This window comes from Oncorhynchus mykiss, chromosome 11 (genome assembly GCF_013265735.2).
Source record: "Oncorhynchus mykiss isolate Arlee chromosome 11, USDA_OmykA_1.1, whole genome shotgun sequence".
In the NCBI taxonomy this organism is placed as follows: Eukaryota; Metazoa; Chordata; class Actinopteri; order Salmoniformes; family Salmonidae; genus Oncorhynchus; species Oncorhynchus mykiss.
This window is the reverse complement of record NC_048575.1, coordinates 21333100-21349709: the sequence shown is the minus strand read 5'-3', so window position 1 is coordinate 21349709 and position 16610 is coordinate 21333100. Positions and strand designations below refer to the sequence as shown.

The window sequence follows — 16610 nt, the reverse complement described above, 5'->3', positions numbered from 1 at the left end:
GTCAGGGTATCTTTGTCTATTCAAATTGCTATCGATAAAATGCAATTGTGTTTGTTGTCCCCACACGACGCCATACACACAGTCTGGCATCTGCCCGGTACAATCGAAACAGATGTGCAGAAATCCTTCGGTTGTGCAAACCCACAGGTCATCAGCTGTCCGGGTGGCTGGTCTCAGATGATCCAGCAGGTGAAGAAGCTGGATGTGCAGCTGGATCATCGGAGACCAGCCACCCGGACAGCTGATGACCTGTGGGTTTGCACAACCGAAGGATTTCTGCACATCTGACTCTCAGAAACCGTCCCAGGGAAGCTCATCTGCTTGCTCGTTGTCCTCACCAGGGTCTTGACCTGACTACAGTTCTGCGTCGTAACCAACTTCAGTGGGCAAATGCTCACCTTCGATGGCTACTAGCACGCTGGAGAAGTGTGCTCTTTACAGATGAATCTCGGTTTCAACTGTACCGGGCAGATGCCAGACTGTGTGTATGGCGTCGTGTGGGCGAGCAGTTTGCTGATGTCAGTCTATGGTAGGGAAATTAACATGACATTTTCTGGCAAAAGTTCTGGTGGAAATTCCTGCAGTCACTTTCCCAATTGCACGCTCCCCGAAAACTTGAGACATCTGTGGCATTGTGTTGTGACAAAACTGCGCATTTTAGAGTGCCATTTTATTGTCCCCAGCACAAGGTGTAAATATCATGCTGTTTAATCAGCTTATTGATATGCCACACCTGTCAGGTGGATGGATTATCTTGGCAAAGGGATATAAACAAATTTGTTCCAGAATTTGAGAGAAATAAGGTTTTTGTGAGTATGGAAAATTCTTGGGATCTTTTATTTCAGCTCATGAAACATGGGACCAACACATTACATGTTGCGTTTATATTTTTGTTCAGTTTATATCAGAAACCTGCCAACACTTGTCACCTGGGGCATAGGAAATTACATTGCGCTGCAGTTAACTCACAAACACCAATTGTATGAGAAAGTCAGACAAAACAGAAATCATTTGATTGTAGATAAAAGGGAGAGTACAATATGACTAGAGACATTGAAAGGTGGCTTTCAATTTGGGAAATAAGTAAAATAATGTCCTATTTGTATTTATTGTGGATCCCCATTAGCTGCTGCTGCCAAGGGGTCCAGCAAAATTAAGGCAGTTTATACAATTAAAAAAAAAAACATTACAATACATTCACAGATTTCACAACAAATATCATTGGGTGGTTCTTATTTTATATAGAATATAGAAGTCAATGATTGCCCTCTTGTGGAAGCATTATGAAACACTCAATCAATCAATTACAGACTGGCACCAGGTAGACTTTTATTTTGAAGGTTCCATGACCTCTTCAATAGTACCACGAATTAAAACCTATAAATAAATATAAGGAAATACTATGATGAATACCACCACAATTAAAATGGATTCACAGTAGCATGGTCTCCTCACTTCTGCTCTCCTATACAATGTATCTGAAGAGAGGAGACATTTCAGTTATACTGCAATGACTAGCTTTTGGGGCGGCAGGGTAGCCTAGTGGTTAGAGCGTTGGACTAGTAACCGGAAGGTTGCGAGTTCAAACCCCCGAGCTGACAAGGTACAAATCTGTCGTTCTGCCCCTGAACAGGCAGTTAACCCACTGTTCCCAGGCCGTCATTGAAAATAAGAATTTGTTCTTAACTGACTTGCCTGGTTAAATAAAGGTAAAATAAATAAAAAAATTCTACTGAAGCAGTCTTTTCCAAGTGTCCCATTCGGCATAGTCCTCTGAAGTGTCCCCCTTGCTGTTCCATCCATGGCAGTTACACGTGCACTCTAGAAATGTTACAGCTTGCAGTGTCACACACACATTATGATTTGTCTTTATTTGCCACAGTTCATATTTGGTTTTGCCTCATAGGAACAGACATCATAAAACCGTCCGCATGTACAGGACTCAGTGTTGTTACTTCATAAAATAACATTAAAAAAATAAGTCCTCCCGTACTGTAAATAAAATGGTCCAGCAGCTGAAGTGGATAGGATCCACATTGAGTCAGAAACACCTTTGAAACAGCCCCCAGTCCCCCACCAATTATCACTTCCCAAAAACCTAGTCAAACCCTTTTGTCCATCAATGATCACTTCCCCCACCCTGGTCAAATTCTCTTGTCCATCAATAGTTCACTCTCATCCATGTTGATTTTGTAGTCCATTCCTGTGGTTGTGGAATGTTCGTTTAGAATCCTCTCGGTGTCAACGATCAGTCATTATCCTTGGCACATCTGATGTGACGTGGCACCAGCGGGTGTTGTGGCGGTGCTATCCATCCAGAGGCTTGCCAAGGTAGACCATGGTCACCTCAGTGTTGCCATAGACAGCTGAGACGGCCGGGAAGAGGCAGGCTTTAGGCAGCCCTCTGAAGGCCACTCCCAGAAACTCAAAGCCTCTTTCGAAGGCCAAGGTCTTGTTATCCATGTCAAGAATCACTCGTATCCTCTCCCCGATCTGTGGACGGACACCATTACACTAGAAAGTAATATAACAATAAGTAACAGCTACAATACAGGGAATGGCTTCTCTTTCATGCTACAATTAACATGATTACTGTTGAGATAACTTCTAATTGAAGGTAGCATTCTTCTTGACATGCATTCTACTGCACAGGCCTAACTCATCCCACCAATAAATGTTTATAATATTTCAACTAGAATCACTTCATTGGGATGGGTCATCTGTTTAAAACAATGGCTTAGAACTTCAATTGAACATTTTTAGTTGATGCATAACAGATATGTTGTCTATTCCTGTCTGCAGCCTACCCACCCCATGGTGACAAAGTCCCTGAACTCCAGCACTAATCTCACTGCTTAGCTGTCGTTTCCGTTGCATCACATTTTGCTATGGTGTGCACTTATCAATACGACCCAGGAGAACATTTTTAACCTACCTGGTATTTTGGTGCGTTGTTGCACTGAGGGAAGTTCCCGTTGACCTCCCCATTGTGGAGCAGGTTGTTATCCACCAGATTCCAGCCCCAGCTCTGGTCGTCACTGCCCAGGAGGGCCACATAGCCCTGGCATTGCATGGCAGCACGCTTGGTGGCAATGCCGATCACTGCCACGGTCCCCAGGGGCCCCTCCCACCAGATCTCCCAGGCATGGCGGCCCTCAGAGAAGCCGATCTTGCCGCGGGCTCCGTCGGTGCTCTGGGCAATGGGGTTGCGGTGAAGGGTGAAACCGTTCTTCTTCACGTAGACGTTGCGTGAGCAGTCGTGGGAACTCAGAGCGTGCAGGTAGGACTTGAGCTGCAGGAGAGGCAGACAAAGATGTGCTAGGGTTTTGAAGAGGACATAAATCCAAGTGATTGAGAGCAGAATCAACATGCATTCCAACCAAAAACCATTGCTATTCCATTTTACCTAAAATATTATCTCATTCAAGGAAATGATTGCACCATGCTTATGGATCGTATTTAATGCTGGCGTTGCTGCATATATAAACAACTGGGCGTGTGTGTATAGACGGCTAGCCACTAGTCTGTGCATGACAGACAGGGAGACTCATACCGTTGATGAGTAGCCTAGGCTATGATTGAATGGCAAGTTAATGTGTGCTGATTGGGTTTGTGATCTTTTCACAATGTGGTATCTTCTGGATTGAAATCAAAATCTCTAACAACAGCTTCGGCCTTAACTTCGGTATTCAAATAGTAAACAAACGTTATTAGCTTAGCTAGTAGCTGCTACCTTTCCCTTGTATGTTGTCAGATTGCAAAGAATGTCGGAGCGCAGTGCCTCTTCACTAAGAGAGCGAGCGCACAGACTCCGCCACACCTCGCTGTTCTCATCGGCGAGGCAGTTGTTCCAGTGCCAGCACACCAACGAGCACCGCATCAAATCATACAAGTCCAGATAGGAGAACACATGCTCCAGAACCCGACTAGGTAGCCTGCCTGCTATTCCCACTTCTCCGCCCGCTGCAACATAGGACGACCCAGCTGAGCTACAACTGGCAGCGGCTGCGCCAATGCAAGAGGACGCCCCTCCGGCGGCCGCTCCCGACATAATTAGCTAAATTGAGAATAACGACCGATGAACAGTGTTTTACAGCATAAATTGTTAACTAAAATGTATTCAAATGGACCATTTCTAAATACTAGCTAAATCACGGCGGTGATATTGTCAGGCATTTAATTCGATGGACCCAGACCCGGTTGGTAAAGTGGGAAGACAAATGCGAAATCCAGTCAGGTCCCGGACATTTTTGTATGGCAATGATAAATCATATAATTATAAATTAAATATTTATTCTGATCCGCCATCTTCAATTATAAAGAAGGAGACAAAGATAATCCCATGATCAACGTTTTGTCTTAAATTATAATAGGTGTATTTTACTTTGTGTACCTGTTAGGACCTTTGTCGGTCATACAGCGGCCCTCGCAGCTGATCTACAGTCAGTTTAGATTTTTACCCCTTAAGAGTCCATCCTCAAATTTGTAGTATGGTTTACTGATTGATCCTAGATCTGTTCACAGGGTCAATTTCTATTCTGTGGGTTGCCCTAATTAAGTGATAATGCCCTCGAAGGCGTTGTTTGGAAGATATCGTTACGGGTGCCATATCCTCCAAAACACCGGCTTTTGAGGGCATTATCACTTTTATACAACTGGTTACCAATATAAATATTGATTGACAGATGTTCATTAAAAACGTTATTTTTATGAATTTATTCATACTATTTCTTCCTTCCACAAGATATAGTCCCGAAACAAATATATGGTTGCTACCCAAGCCGGCTGGTCGTTCAATTGGTTTGGTTGCCAGAGACAAAACCCAGTCGTTCAGTCTTTTTGTTCTGTATCTATGGACGCGACCCAGTCGTAGGTTCTAAATGTTCTATCGCTATACTGGCTAGTAACATTCTTATCCCTTGCTTGCCAACTAGCCAACTACGGCTAACTTCAAACAGTGCAGGCAGAATAACAGTAGCTGTATTTGTTTAATTAACCTGTTTTCTAGTGACATTTATTTGGATACATCCATAACAATAAGCTAATGAGGCACGATTTCGCCTGGCATAGAAAATGTGTTTTCTCGTTAGGACACCGTTGTTCAGATGAGCTAAGAGCTAACCAACAAAACAGCTAACACAAAAACTTCAAACTGAAGCTGGAAAGATCGCAAACTATCTGCACTTCGTTTCGTTTGACATTTTTTCAATTGACATTTCTTTGTGTATATCCATGAAAATGATGCCATGCCAATGATTCGACTGGCTGAATATTAGACTAAAATACATGTGATAATGTCTATATGCTTTTTTATATTGGAGATCAAGTTAATAACTTCCCTGCCTGGGCTGATGAGACAGTCGATTGCACAGTCAGATGGAACAGAGTAAATAGGCATTTTAACCTTCCTGTTATGTTCATTTCATGTTAATTAATTCTGTGTTCCCGGGTCCAAAATGACCGCCCCAGCTATAAATCCATAATAATGCATATATTAACACCTAATGTTGTGTTAAATCTTTTTATCAACAGAAGTTCTTGTGAACAGTACTTGTTTTGAACTTCTATTTGCTATTTATGTATGGCCTGTAGGCCTCATTGACCTGAGCTCATACAATTCGTTTTTGAGTAAAAAAAAAGCATAATGTATGGATTATTTTGACTATAACAAATACTCAGATGAAACAAAATGTGCTATTCATCACAGACTACTTTGTGACAAAGTTTAACAAGGACTCTCCTCCTCACCAGTGTCATGATCAAAGATATGACCAAGAGCCTCACATACAGTATAACTTTTGGTCATTGTGCTGCCACAGAATGAATTGTATGCAAGGCCTCAAAAAAGCTTTATACACCAGAGCTGTGAGACAAGTTCCATATACTATTGAAACAATGTTGCGATTGTTTGTGAGAATGTCAACAGGTGTGGTTCCCGTGGGGGAAATATTCTATTGGGGAAAGGTTCCCTTGGTGGTTGGGGGTTGCCATGGAAGCCAAGAAGGGGAGTGAGGTGTGTGTATGTGCTCAAACACACATGCACGTGGGGGTCTGGGAGAGGAAATGTGTTCATCTGATGAATGGGCATGTGCCTGAACTCAATTTTATACACTAATTGTAGTCCCACCCATTCATTTCTAATGACTGGTCAAAATGACCGGGAACACCACAGGTATACAAAAGTTAAATAAAACACGCCAAATGTAATGAAATAATCAAAATGTACTTTGTGTGTTCAGATGCCCTGTGTGTGCAAAGTCATAGAACCTTATGACAATCAGATTAAAATAACTAAATTTTTCAGAGAGAAAACTTGTAAATCGGTCCAATTCGACCGGAACACAGCAGGAGGGTTAAGGTCATAGATTTAGTGGAAATTTGTGGAATAGACACCGACTGGAATGCGCTTTTAACCAATCAACATTCAGGATTAGACCAACCCGTTGTATAATAGTGTAATACTCATGGTTAGAATTGTTATTCGATGGATGCAAGAATGCTTCTTTGAGGTTTGATACCGGTTTTGTATGAATAATTTATTGCTGAGCAATGCCAGCACCTAAACAGGTCCAATATGATAACTTGTACAACTTCGTAATTATTTGGTTCCAGACAGACGTTGCCTATGCATCGGTGTTTTCTTTACTATACTTGGGATATACGAGTTATATAATGGTGTATACAATGTTTCACATAAATGTCGTCCCAGAGACAGTAAAGCGAAAGTCAACATTTTATACAGTACCACATCATGTGACATGGGCAAGATGAGCTTCATACAGCTTTCAAAACAACTGGGAACTCGGAAATCCCTGAATTACGATATCAATGCCTTCAAGATGCCTCCGACTTTCCGACCTAAAGATCACTAACGTCATGATTTTACCTTGTTTTTCCTGAGATCCCAGTTTTCATGAAAGCGCCACAAGCTGTACTCGGAAGTGACGCCCGCTGCTGGATCATTTTAGTGTGCAGTGAGCCAAGCATAAAAAGTGTCAACTCAACCAGACAGTGAGAACCAAAATACAATACCCAAAAGTAAGGAGTCGAGGCAAAGAACAGCAGTCGGAAACTGAGAATTACAACTGTGAGTATCATTGAAAACTAGAGGTAACATCACAGTTGACATCTATTGTTAAACCTGTTGCCAATATTGGCAAAGACGAAGAGATAGTTGAAGGGTGACTGGAAGAGCCAGTACACGATACATAGAGAACGTTAGATGCTAAACGCCCGGCCCTTGTGTTTTTGTGGAGTTACTGCATCGCCTATTGATAAACGCATGTCTGTTAGGTAGCTAGCTAAATTAGTATAGCTACCTGATGGAATTTATCAGCACAGACGGACAATAACATGTTTTAAATCTAGTTTGTTTAAATCTAGCTTGCTAGCTACGCTAGGCATTTTATATTTCGATAACCAACATACATTTAGCTTGCTAACGTTAGCTACTGCTGCGATCAAGGCAAGGTTCCCATTACATTTAACCACAAGCATCAAGCGAAAGGGCGCCGTATGATAGCTAATTATGAATGACAAAAATCATTGATCAATGTAACTTTAGCTAGTTATATGGCCACTGAATAAAATACTATTTTTATTTTTTTACAATCTGAATACATTTTCTCAACAATGTGTCTTGTCTTTGTTACAGTATCTGAAAGGAGTGCATTATGAACCCAGTGTACAACCCTGCATCAACAGGGGTCCCCTATGTCAACCCTAAGGGACATTTAGTAGGATACCCAGGTAAGCAGTGTAACTAGTGTGTAATGGATTGGGAAATGTATACCACTCAAACAGACCAGGGTGTAATTAACACACACTGTTTCTCTTAATGTATGTCTGACGCTTCTGATTTTCTTGTCACTTATATATGACCTTTGACCCTGCAGCTGGATTTCCTGGGGGGTACTCGGCTGGCCCTGCTTACACTCCCAACATGTACCACCCTGGAGCCAACCACCCAGCCTTCCCCACAGGTAAGTTATCAGTCCCTCTCAGAGAGCTGCATGTAGCCTACTCTTGTACAGTGAGTGCATAGATTGTTTTTGTATGTGATCCCTGGGAATTGAACCGACAACCTTAGTGTTATGCATGACGCAACTCGGAGTGCCTGGATACAGCCCTTAGCTGTGGTATATACTGCCCATATACCACAAGCCCCCAAGGTGCCTTATTGCTATTATAAACTGGTTACCAACATAATTAGAGCAGTAAAAATACATGTTTTGTCATACCCGTGATATACAGTACCAGTCAAAAGTTTGGATAAATATACTAATTCAAAGGTTTTTCAGTACTCCATCACTCTCCCTCTTGGTCAAATAACCCTTTCACAGCCTGGAGGTGTGTTTTGGGTCATTGTCCTGTTGAAAAACAAACGATAGTCCCACTAAGTGCAAACCAGATGGAATGGCTTATTGGTGCAGAATTCTGTGGTAGCCATGCTGGTTAAGTGTGCCTTGAATTCTAAATAAATCCGTGTCACCAGCAAAGCACCATCACACCACCTCCATGCTTCACGGTGGGAACCAAACATGCGGAGATGATCCGTTCACCTACTCTGCATCTCGCAAAGACACAGCGGTTGGAACCAAAAATCTCAAATATGGACTCCTCAGACAAAAGGACAGATTTCCACTGGTCTAATGTACATTGCTTGTGTTTCTTGGCCCAGTCAAGTCTCTTCTTCATATTGGTGTCCTTTTAGTAGTGGTTTCTTTGCAGCAATTCGATCAAGAAGGCCTGATTCACACAGTCTCCTCTGAACAGTTGATGTTGCGATGTGTCTGTTACTTGAACTCTGTGAAGCATTTATTTGGGCTGCAATTTCTGAGGCTGGTAACTCTAATGAACTTATCCTCTGCAGCAGAGGTAACTCTGGGTCTTCCTTTCCTGTGACAGTCCTCGGGAGAGCCAGTTTCATCATAGTGCTTAATGTTTTTTTTGACTGCACTTAAAGAAACTTTGAAAGTTCTTGACATTTTCTGGATTGACTGACCTTCATGTCTTAAAGTACTGATGGACTGCCGTTTCTCTTTGCTTATTTGAGCAGTTCTTGCCATAATATGGACTTGGTATTTTACCAAATAGGGCTATCTTCTGTATACTATCCCTACCTTGTTACAACACAACCGATTGGCTCAAATGCATTAAGAAGGAAAGAAATTCCACAAATTAACTTTTAACAAGGCACAACTGTTAATTGAAATGCATTCCAGGTGACTACCTCATGAAGCTGGTTGAAAGAAAGCCAAGAGTGTGCAAAGCTGTCATCAAGGCAAAGGGTGGCTACTTTGAAAAATGTCATGTATAAAATATATTTTGATTAGTTTAATACTTTTTTCATTACTACATGATTCCATTTGTGTTATTTTATAGTTTTGATGTCTTCACTATTATTCCATGGTGTAGAACATAGTAAAAATAAAGAAAAACCTTGGAATGAATAGGTGTGTCCAAACTTTTGACTGGTAGTGTGTGTATATTACAGTTGAAGTTGGAAGTTTACATACACCTTAGCCAAATACATTTAAACTCGATTTTCAACTCAAATTCCTGACATTTAATCCTAGTAAAAATTCCTTGTCTTAGATCAGTTAGGATCACCACTTTATTTTAAGAATGTGAAATGTCAGAATAATAGTAGAGTGATTTTATTTCAGCTTTTATTTCTTTCATCACTTTCCCAGTGGGTCAGAAGTTTACATACATACACTCAATTGGTAGCATGGCCTTTAAATTGTTTAACTTGGGTCAAACGTTTCATTTAGCCTTCCACAAGCTTCCCACAATAAGTTGGGTGAATGTTGGCCCATTCCTCCTGACAGAGCTGGTGTAACTGAGTCAGGTATGTAGTCATCCTTGCTCGCACACACTTTTTCAGTTCTGCCCACACATTTTCTATAGGATTGAGGTCAGGGCTTTGTGATGGCCACTCCAATACCTTGAGTTTGTTGTCCTTAAGCCATTTTGCCACAACTTTTGAAGTATGCTTGGGGTCATTGTCCATTTGGAAGACCCATTTGCGACCAAGCTTTAACTTCCTGACTGATGTCTTGATGTTGCTTCAATATATCCACATAATTTTCCTGCCTCATGATGCCATCTATTTTGTGAAGTGCACCAGTCCCTCCTGCAGCAAAGCACCCCCACAACATGATGCTGCCATTTTTTGTGGGGGGGGGGGGGGTTCCCTGTTAAAATGTGTAATACCCTAGACGGTGTGTTAACAACGCCTCTCCTTGTTGTGTGTTTATATCTCTGAAACCCTCTCTTATAGGTTACGCTCCGGGCACTCCTTTTAAAATGACCTGCTCGCCCACCACGGGGGCTGTCCCACCCTACTCCTCATCACCCAACCTCTATCCTGCAGCAGTCTTCCCTGTGAGGAGCACCTACCCCCAACAGAACCCCTACACACAGGTCAGTCAGTTAGTCAACTGACATCATCTGCCTCTACCGTCTGAAGTAGTATGATGTAACTGAACCTGTTTATCTTATTTGTTGTACTGCAGAATTGGTATTTATCGCTGCATTGTTACAAGGTCATAACAGTTACATAGGTCAGACGGAATGTAATCATATCTGTCTGCCTTAGACAATTCAGATACACATTAGCTTGCTGCTTATTGCTGCTGTAGTTGTACTTGTCTCACTGTGGCACTGACATTTAGTATTGGTATTTACTCTTCCTGGGGTCCAGCAACATTAAGGCAGTTACAGTTGATCTCGGAAGTTTACATACACTTAGGTTGGAGTCATTAAAACTCGTTTTTCAACCACTCCACAAATTTCTTGTTAACAAACTACAGTTTTGGCAAGTCGGTTAGGACATCTACTTTGTGCCTGACACAAGTAATTTTTCCAACAATTGTTTACAGACAGATTATTTAAACTTATAATTCACTGTATCACAATTCCAGTGGCTGAGAAGTTTACATACACTAAGTTGACTGTGCCTTTAAACAGCTTGGAAAATTCCAGCAAAAGATGTCATGGCTTTAGAAGCTTCTGATAGGCAGCCATCATACCGCTCAGGAAGGAGACGCGTTCTGTCTCCTAGAGATGAACGTACTTTGGTGCGACAACTGCAAATAAATCCCAGAACAACAGCAAAGGACCTTTTGAAGATGCTGGAGGAAACAGGTACAGAAGTATCTATATCCACAGTAAAACGAGTCCTATATCGACATAACCTGAAAGGCCGCTCAGCAAGGAAGAAGCCTCTGCTCCAAAACCGCCATAAAAAGCCAGACTACGATTTGTATCTGCACATGGGGACAAAGATTGTACTTTTTGGGGTGCTTTGCTGCATTAGGGAGTGGTGCACTTCACAGAATAGATGCCGTCATGAGGCAGGAAAATTATGTGGATATATTGAAGCAACAAACCTGACTCGTTTACACCAGCTCTGTCAGGAGTGTGGGCCAAAATTCACCCAACCTATTGGAAGCTTGTGGAAGGCTACATGAAACGTTTGACCCAGGTTAAACAATTTAAAGGCAATGCTACCAAATACTAATTGAGTGTATGTAAACTTCTGACCCACTGGGAATGTGATGAAGGAAATAAAAGATTCTCTCTACTATTATTCTGACATTTCACATTCTTAAAATAAAGTGGTGATCCTAACTGACCTAAGACACAACATTTTTACCAGAATTAAATGTCAGCAATTGTGAAATTGAGTTTAAATGTATTTGGTTAAGGTGTATGTAAACTTCCGACTTCAACTGTATATACAGTTTAAAATATTACATTCTGTTTCATAAAACTGTACCTATTAACACTTTGCCCTCTCTCTCTCAGCAGCAAGGCACTTACTACACACAGCCTCTGTTCGCAGCCCCACCCCATGTCATTCATCACACTACAGTGGTCCAGTCCAATGGGGTGCCAGCAGCCATGTATGCCCCGCCCATGCATCACCAGTCCCGCCCCCACAACGGCGTAGCCATGGGGATGATAGCAGGGACCAGTATGGCCATGTCAGCCGGCGAGTTCCATTTTGATTTTTTTTTAATGCGTTTACCTTTTTTTATTATTATTATTTTTTTATGTATATAATCTGGTCGCAACAGTGTTAAATAAATGGGTTTTGCTCTGTCTAATTTCCGGACCTCTCCCACCTCCTTCCTTTCTCCAGGAACTTTGTTGACGCACTCCCCGACCCCCCACCAAGTTACAATGCCCACATACCGACACCCAGGCGTGCCCACCTACAGCTATGTTCCCCCCCAGTGGTAAAGTGATGGCACTGTGAGTACTAAATACATCCTCCATATCATATTCTCTCTGGTCAATATGGATGGGAATGAACACTGGGAAACAGCACTGACACTAGAATACATAATGGTTACAATTTCTAGTCAGGAAATATTTAAATGCAGGTAGGGTATTTATATTTTGTTGGGCGGGGAAGGTTAGCTGTGGGCAATAGCTTCATGTCAATTAGGATAATACCCCCTGTCAGTAGAAGTACTTTTATGTGTTGATAGACCGACAGTACATATTATTACTGTGTATTTAATCAACTGTTTCTCTGCTTCTCTCTTCAGGTCAGAAGATCGTAGAAATGCATTCACACTCCAGTTGGTGATGACGCTTTCCGGTGTCTCGTGTCCGCTGTTCTTCCTTCCTTTCCAAGCATACTGTGAATCTGAAGCCCAACTACAAAACAACACCAGGTGTGTTCAGAACAGGATGAAGGGAATATTCCTACTGCTGACTATTCCTGTTTTGAATGATGCTGTCCAAGAATCCTTCACTCACTCTGCTGCATATCTTGTGTCTGACGGCTAAGTTGCGTTTTGTGTACTGCCTTGCGATTTTTATAGCTAACTCTATCTAGTGGTGCAAAGGGAGTTTTGAATTTGTTTTGCTGTTGGGATCCATATTGAGTTGAATGCGTGTGTATATACGCTGAGTGTATGAACATCAGGAACACCTTCCTAATATTGAGTTGCACCCCCCCTTTGCCCTCAGAACAGTTTTAATTCATTGGGGCCTGGACTCTACAAGGTCTCAAAATCATTCCACAGGGATGCTGGCCCATGTTGACTCCCCCATGCTTCCCACAGTTGTGTCAAGTTGGCTGGATGTCCTTTGGGTGGTGGACCATACTTGATACACGATGAAATCAATGAGCGTGAAAAACCCAGTAGTGTTGCAGTTCTTGACACAAACCGGTGCGCCTGGCACCTACCATGACCCGTTCAAAGGCACTTAAGTCTTTTGCCTTGCCCATTCACCATCTGATTGGCACACATACGCAATCCATGTCTCAAGGCTTGAAAATCCTTCCATAGCTTTCACCTGGATTCACCTGGTCAATCTCATGGAAACAGCAGGTGTTCTTAATGTTCTGTACCCTCAGTGTAAAAGAAGAAATAACACTAGCTCAATCTACCTTCCGTGACTAATGCAAAATCATCAAAAAGAAAAATTCGAATGAACTACAAAAGAGAAAAAAAAACTGCAATTTTGAATCACTGATGCCATTTCTTAATGTGAAACATTAAAAGAAAGGAACAAGAGAATTTCACACAAACAGGTAACTTGAGTTTAACACGCAAAGCTGTGCAGAACAATTGTTTTCGTTGCTTGTTTTTGGTAATGTTGCTAGGATGCATTTATTTCTCTGGGGGATGCTGTGTTAACATTTGTCTGTTGGCCATTTTCGTATTATGGGAAAATTGGCCGTTTTGAGTTTTAAGCCTCTGTCTCAGATGTCTGATGATGTGACACAGACTTGAGTCCTAAAGGTCTTAGATAGGCCAATGGTCCAAAAGAAAGGAAACGATGAGACCCTGAACAGTGCTTTACTTCACCGGACCTGAGTACAGGCACCTCCAATGTTTTACTGCTTGAGCTCCTGTTCCCATTAGCTAAAAAGTATCTGGCACCCAAAATGAGTATAGGCACCAATTTCAGTTCAACTCAAGTACTGGCCCTAAAGGAAGCTAGCAGGATGACACAGACCTGTCATGACAGTTCATCTATTTCTGGTCACAAAGGAAAGGATTTGAGGAAAGGAAGCAATTTACAACTATTCGGACTCCATCCTACAGTGAGTGAGTGATGGAGCGAGAGCATTTGTATGCATGTGAGCGTGTTTGTGTTTAGTTCTATTAGCTGAAAGAGGATTCAAATACTAAAGCCATTGTGCAGACAGACGTAATGTATGTATCACACCTGAACATTTCTACAGATTCCTTTCTGTTATTGGTTTGGGTTTAACCACACCAAGAGCTACAGACTTTAACAGGTTTTAAACTTTTATCCTGGATTTATTTGAATGGATTAAATAGATTAGAATTTGCTTAGCACTATTGGAAGAAAATACACATTTGAGATGCTCTGTTTTAAGGAAGCCAGAACTTGACATTGTTTGCTAGTCACCTCAAGGCTCCACCAGAACTTACCAATATATCATTGTCTTTGATTTGCTCGTCTATAGTGCCTTTACAAGATGTCACCTCAGTTACTGAATCTGTTTTGTAATGTTTTATGTGTTGTTTTTTCAGTTTTTTTTCAAGAAAGACCAAAAAATACAATAATGAGAATTGTCAATTGTTTTTATTTAAGAATTTCATTGAATCATGTCACCTTCACATTTCTGGGGACCCAGGCTATATGGTTTTTAAGCTGACCACTATAACACATGCTCCAAGCTGTCTTCTGAAGCCTGCGTCTAGCTAGCCCATGGTGATACCTTTTGTTTTCAGGCTCACTGCAGTAATCTGGTCAGATAATGCAAGTCATTGTTTAAATGCCCACTAGATGGACGATATGTCTCATATCTGCCTTCAGCATCTACAGTCGTGGCCAAAAGTTTTGAGAATGACACAAATATTAATTTTCACAAAGTTTGCTGCTTCAGTGTCTTTAGATATTTTTGTCAGATGTTACTGTGGAATACTGAAGTATAATTACAAGCATTTCATAAGTGTAAAAGGCTTTTATTGACAATTACATTAAGTTGATGCGAAGAGTCAATATTTGCAGTGTTGACCCTTCTTTTTCAAGACCTCTGCAATCCGCCCTGCCATGCTGTCAATTAACCTCTGGGCCACATCCCGACTGATGGCAGCCCGTTCTTGCATAATCAATGCTTGGAGTTTGTCAGAATTTGTGGGTGTTTGTTTGTCCACCCGCCTCTTGAGGATTGACCACAAGTTCTCAATGGGATTAAGGTCTGGGGAGTTTCCTGGCCGTGGACCGAAAATATAGATGTTTTGTTCCCAGAGCCACTTTGTTATCACTTTTGCCTTATGGCAAGGTGCTCCATCATGCTGGAAAAGGCATTGATCGGACCTCCCGGGTGGTGCAGTGGTCTAGGGTGCTAGCTGAGCCACCAGAGACTCTGGGTTCGCTCCCTGGCTTTGTCGCAGCCGGCCGCGACCAGGAGGTCCGTGGGGCGACTCACAATTGGCCTAGCGTCAGCCGGTATAGGGAGGGTTTGGCCGGTAGGGATATCCTTGTCTCATCGCGCACTAGCGACTCCTGTGGTGGGCTGGGTGCAGTGCGCGCTAACCAGGTTGCCAGGTGCACAGTGTTTCCTCCGACACATTGGTGCGGCTGGCTTCCGGGTTGGATGCGCGCTGTGTTAAGAAGCAGTGCGGCTTGGTTGGTGTGTTTCGGGGGACACATGGCTTTCGACCTTCGTCTCTCCCGAGCCCGTACGGAAGTTGTAGCGATGAGACAAGATAGTAACTACTAACAATTGGATACCACGAAATTGGGGAGAAAAGGGGTCAAATAAAAATAATAAAAGGCATTGTTCGTCACCAAACTGTTCCTGGATGGTTGGGAGAAGTTGCTCTCGGAGGATGTGTTGGTACCATTCTTTATTCATGGCTGTGTTCTTAGGCAAAATTGTGAGTGGCGAGGTGGTCTAGGGCACTGCATCCCTTGGCTGAGAAGCAACCCCACACATGACTGGTCTCAGGAGGATGCTTTACAGTTGGCATGACACAGGACTGATGGTAGCGCTCACCTTGTCTTCTCCGGACAAGCTTTGTCTGGGGCATCCGGGGAAATAAGAGAAAATGACTTTACCCCAGTCCTCAGCAGTCCAATCCCTGTACCTTTTCCAGAATATCAGTCTGTCCCTGATGTTTTTCCTGAAGATAAGTGGCTTCTTTGCTGCCCTTCTTGACACCAGGCCATCCTCCAAAAGTCTTCGCTTCACTGTGCGTGCAGATGCACTCACACCTGCCTGCTGCCATTCCTGAGCAAGCTCTGTACTGGTGGTGCCCCGATCCCGCAGCTGAATCAACTTTAGGAGACAGTCCTGACGCTTGCTGGACTTTCTTGAGCGCCCTGAAGCCTTCTTCACAACAATTGAGCCGCTCTCCTTGAAGTACTTGATGATCCGATAAATGGTTGATTTTGGTGCAATCTTACTGGCAGCAATATTCTTGCCTGTGAAGTCCTTTTTGTGCAAATCAGCTAGCTGTCGTCGAGAAGCGACAACTGCTCAGCCACGAAGTGGTAGGCCACACAATGAGCTTGAACGGGACCGCCGAGTGCCGGAGAGTGTAGTGTGTAAAAATCGTCTGCAACACTCATGACCAAGTTCCAAACTGCTTCTGGAAGCAACA

General features: G+C 42.6%; 2 protein-coding genes across 4 annotated transcripts; one reads left to right on the top strand and one right to left on the bottom strand.

The window, feature by feature from the left end:
* Positions 1–1837: 1837 nt before the first annotated feature.
* On the bottom strand, positions 1838–4234 carry fbxo45 (F-box protein 45). 2 transcript variants are annotated; one of them, XM_021620483.2, is made up of 3 exons: positions 3734–4234; positions 2936–3292; positions 1838–2493 (listed from the first exon to the last, which is right to left on the bottom strand). In XM_021620483.2, exons 1-3 carry the CDS (start codon positions 4049–4051, stop codon positions 2308–2310), a joined length of 861 nt encoding a protein of 286 aa, XP_021476158.1. In that variant the 5' UTR covers positions 4052–4234; the 3' UTR covers positions 1838–2307. The 2 variants fall into 2 exon arrangements, with proteins under 2 accessions (XP_021476158.1, XP_021476157.1); XM_021620482.2 differs by having other exon boundaries at positions 1838–2514; positions 3734–4233.
* Positions 4235–6487: 2253 nt separating this feature from the next.
* Positions 6488–14573, top strand: LOC110535470 (myelin-associated neurite-outgrowth inhibitor). Of its 2 annotated transcripts, none has more exons than XM_021620485.2 (7): positions 6488–7087; positions 7655–7749; positions 7896–7982; positions 10286–10428; positions 11815–12001; positions 12152–12264; positions 12564–14573. In XM_021620485.2, the coding sequence occupies exons 2-6, from the start codon at positions 7674–7676 to the stop codon at positions 12250–12252; spliced, it is 594 nt and encodes a 197-aa protein (XP_021476160.1). In that variant the 5' UTR covers positions 6488–7087; positions 7655–7673; the 3' UTR covers positions 12253–12264; positions 12564–14573. The 2 variants fall into 2 exon arrangements, with proteins under 2 accessions (XP_021476160.1, XP_021476161.1); XM_021620486.2 differs by having other exon boundaries at positions 6497–7087; positions 11818–12001.
* The last annotated feature ends 2037 nt before the right edge of the window (positions 14574–16610 follow it).

What these genes read in the sequence shown, in the direction of transcription:
- LOC110535470 (XM_021620485.2), top strand. Translation starts at nt 7,674, where the DNA reads ATGAACCCAGTGTACAACCCTGCATCAACAGGGGTCCCCTATGTCAAC. An exon ending in AACAGAACCCCTACACACAG is followed by an intron (nt 10,429 to 11,814) that starts GTCAGTCAGTTA and finishes TCTCTCTCTCAG; the next exon opens with CAGCAAGGCACTTACTACAC. An exon ending in CAGTATGGCCATGTCAGCCG is followed by an intron (nt 12,002 to 12,151) that starts GCGAGTTCCATT and finishes TCCTTTCTCCAG; the next exon opens with GAACTTTGTTGACGCACTCC.
- fbxo45 (XM_021620482.2), bottom strand. Translation starts at nt 4,051, where the DNA reads ATGTCGGGAGCGGCCGCCGGAGGGGCGTCCTCTTGCATTGGCGCAGCC. An exon ending in TGACAACATACAAGGGAAAG is followed by an intron (nt 3,293 to 3,733) that starts GTAGCAGCTACT and finishes CCTCTCCTGCAG; the next exon opens with CTCAAGTCCTACCTGCACGC. An exon ending in ACAACGCACCAAAATACCAG is followed by an intron (nt 2,515 to 2,935) that starts GTAGGTTAAAAA and finishes ATTACTTTCTAG; the next exon opens with TGTAATGGTGTCCGTCCACA.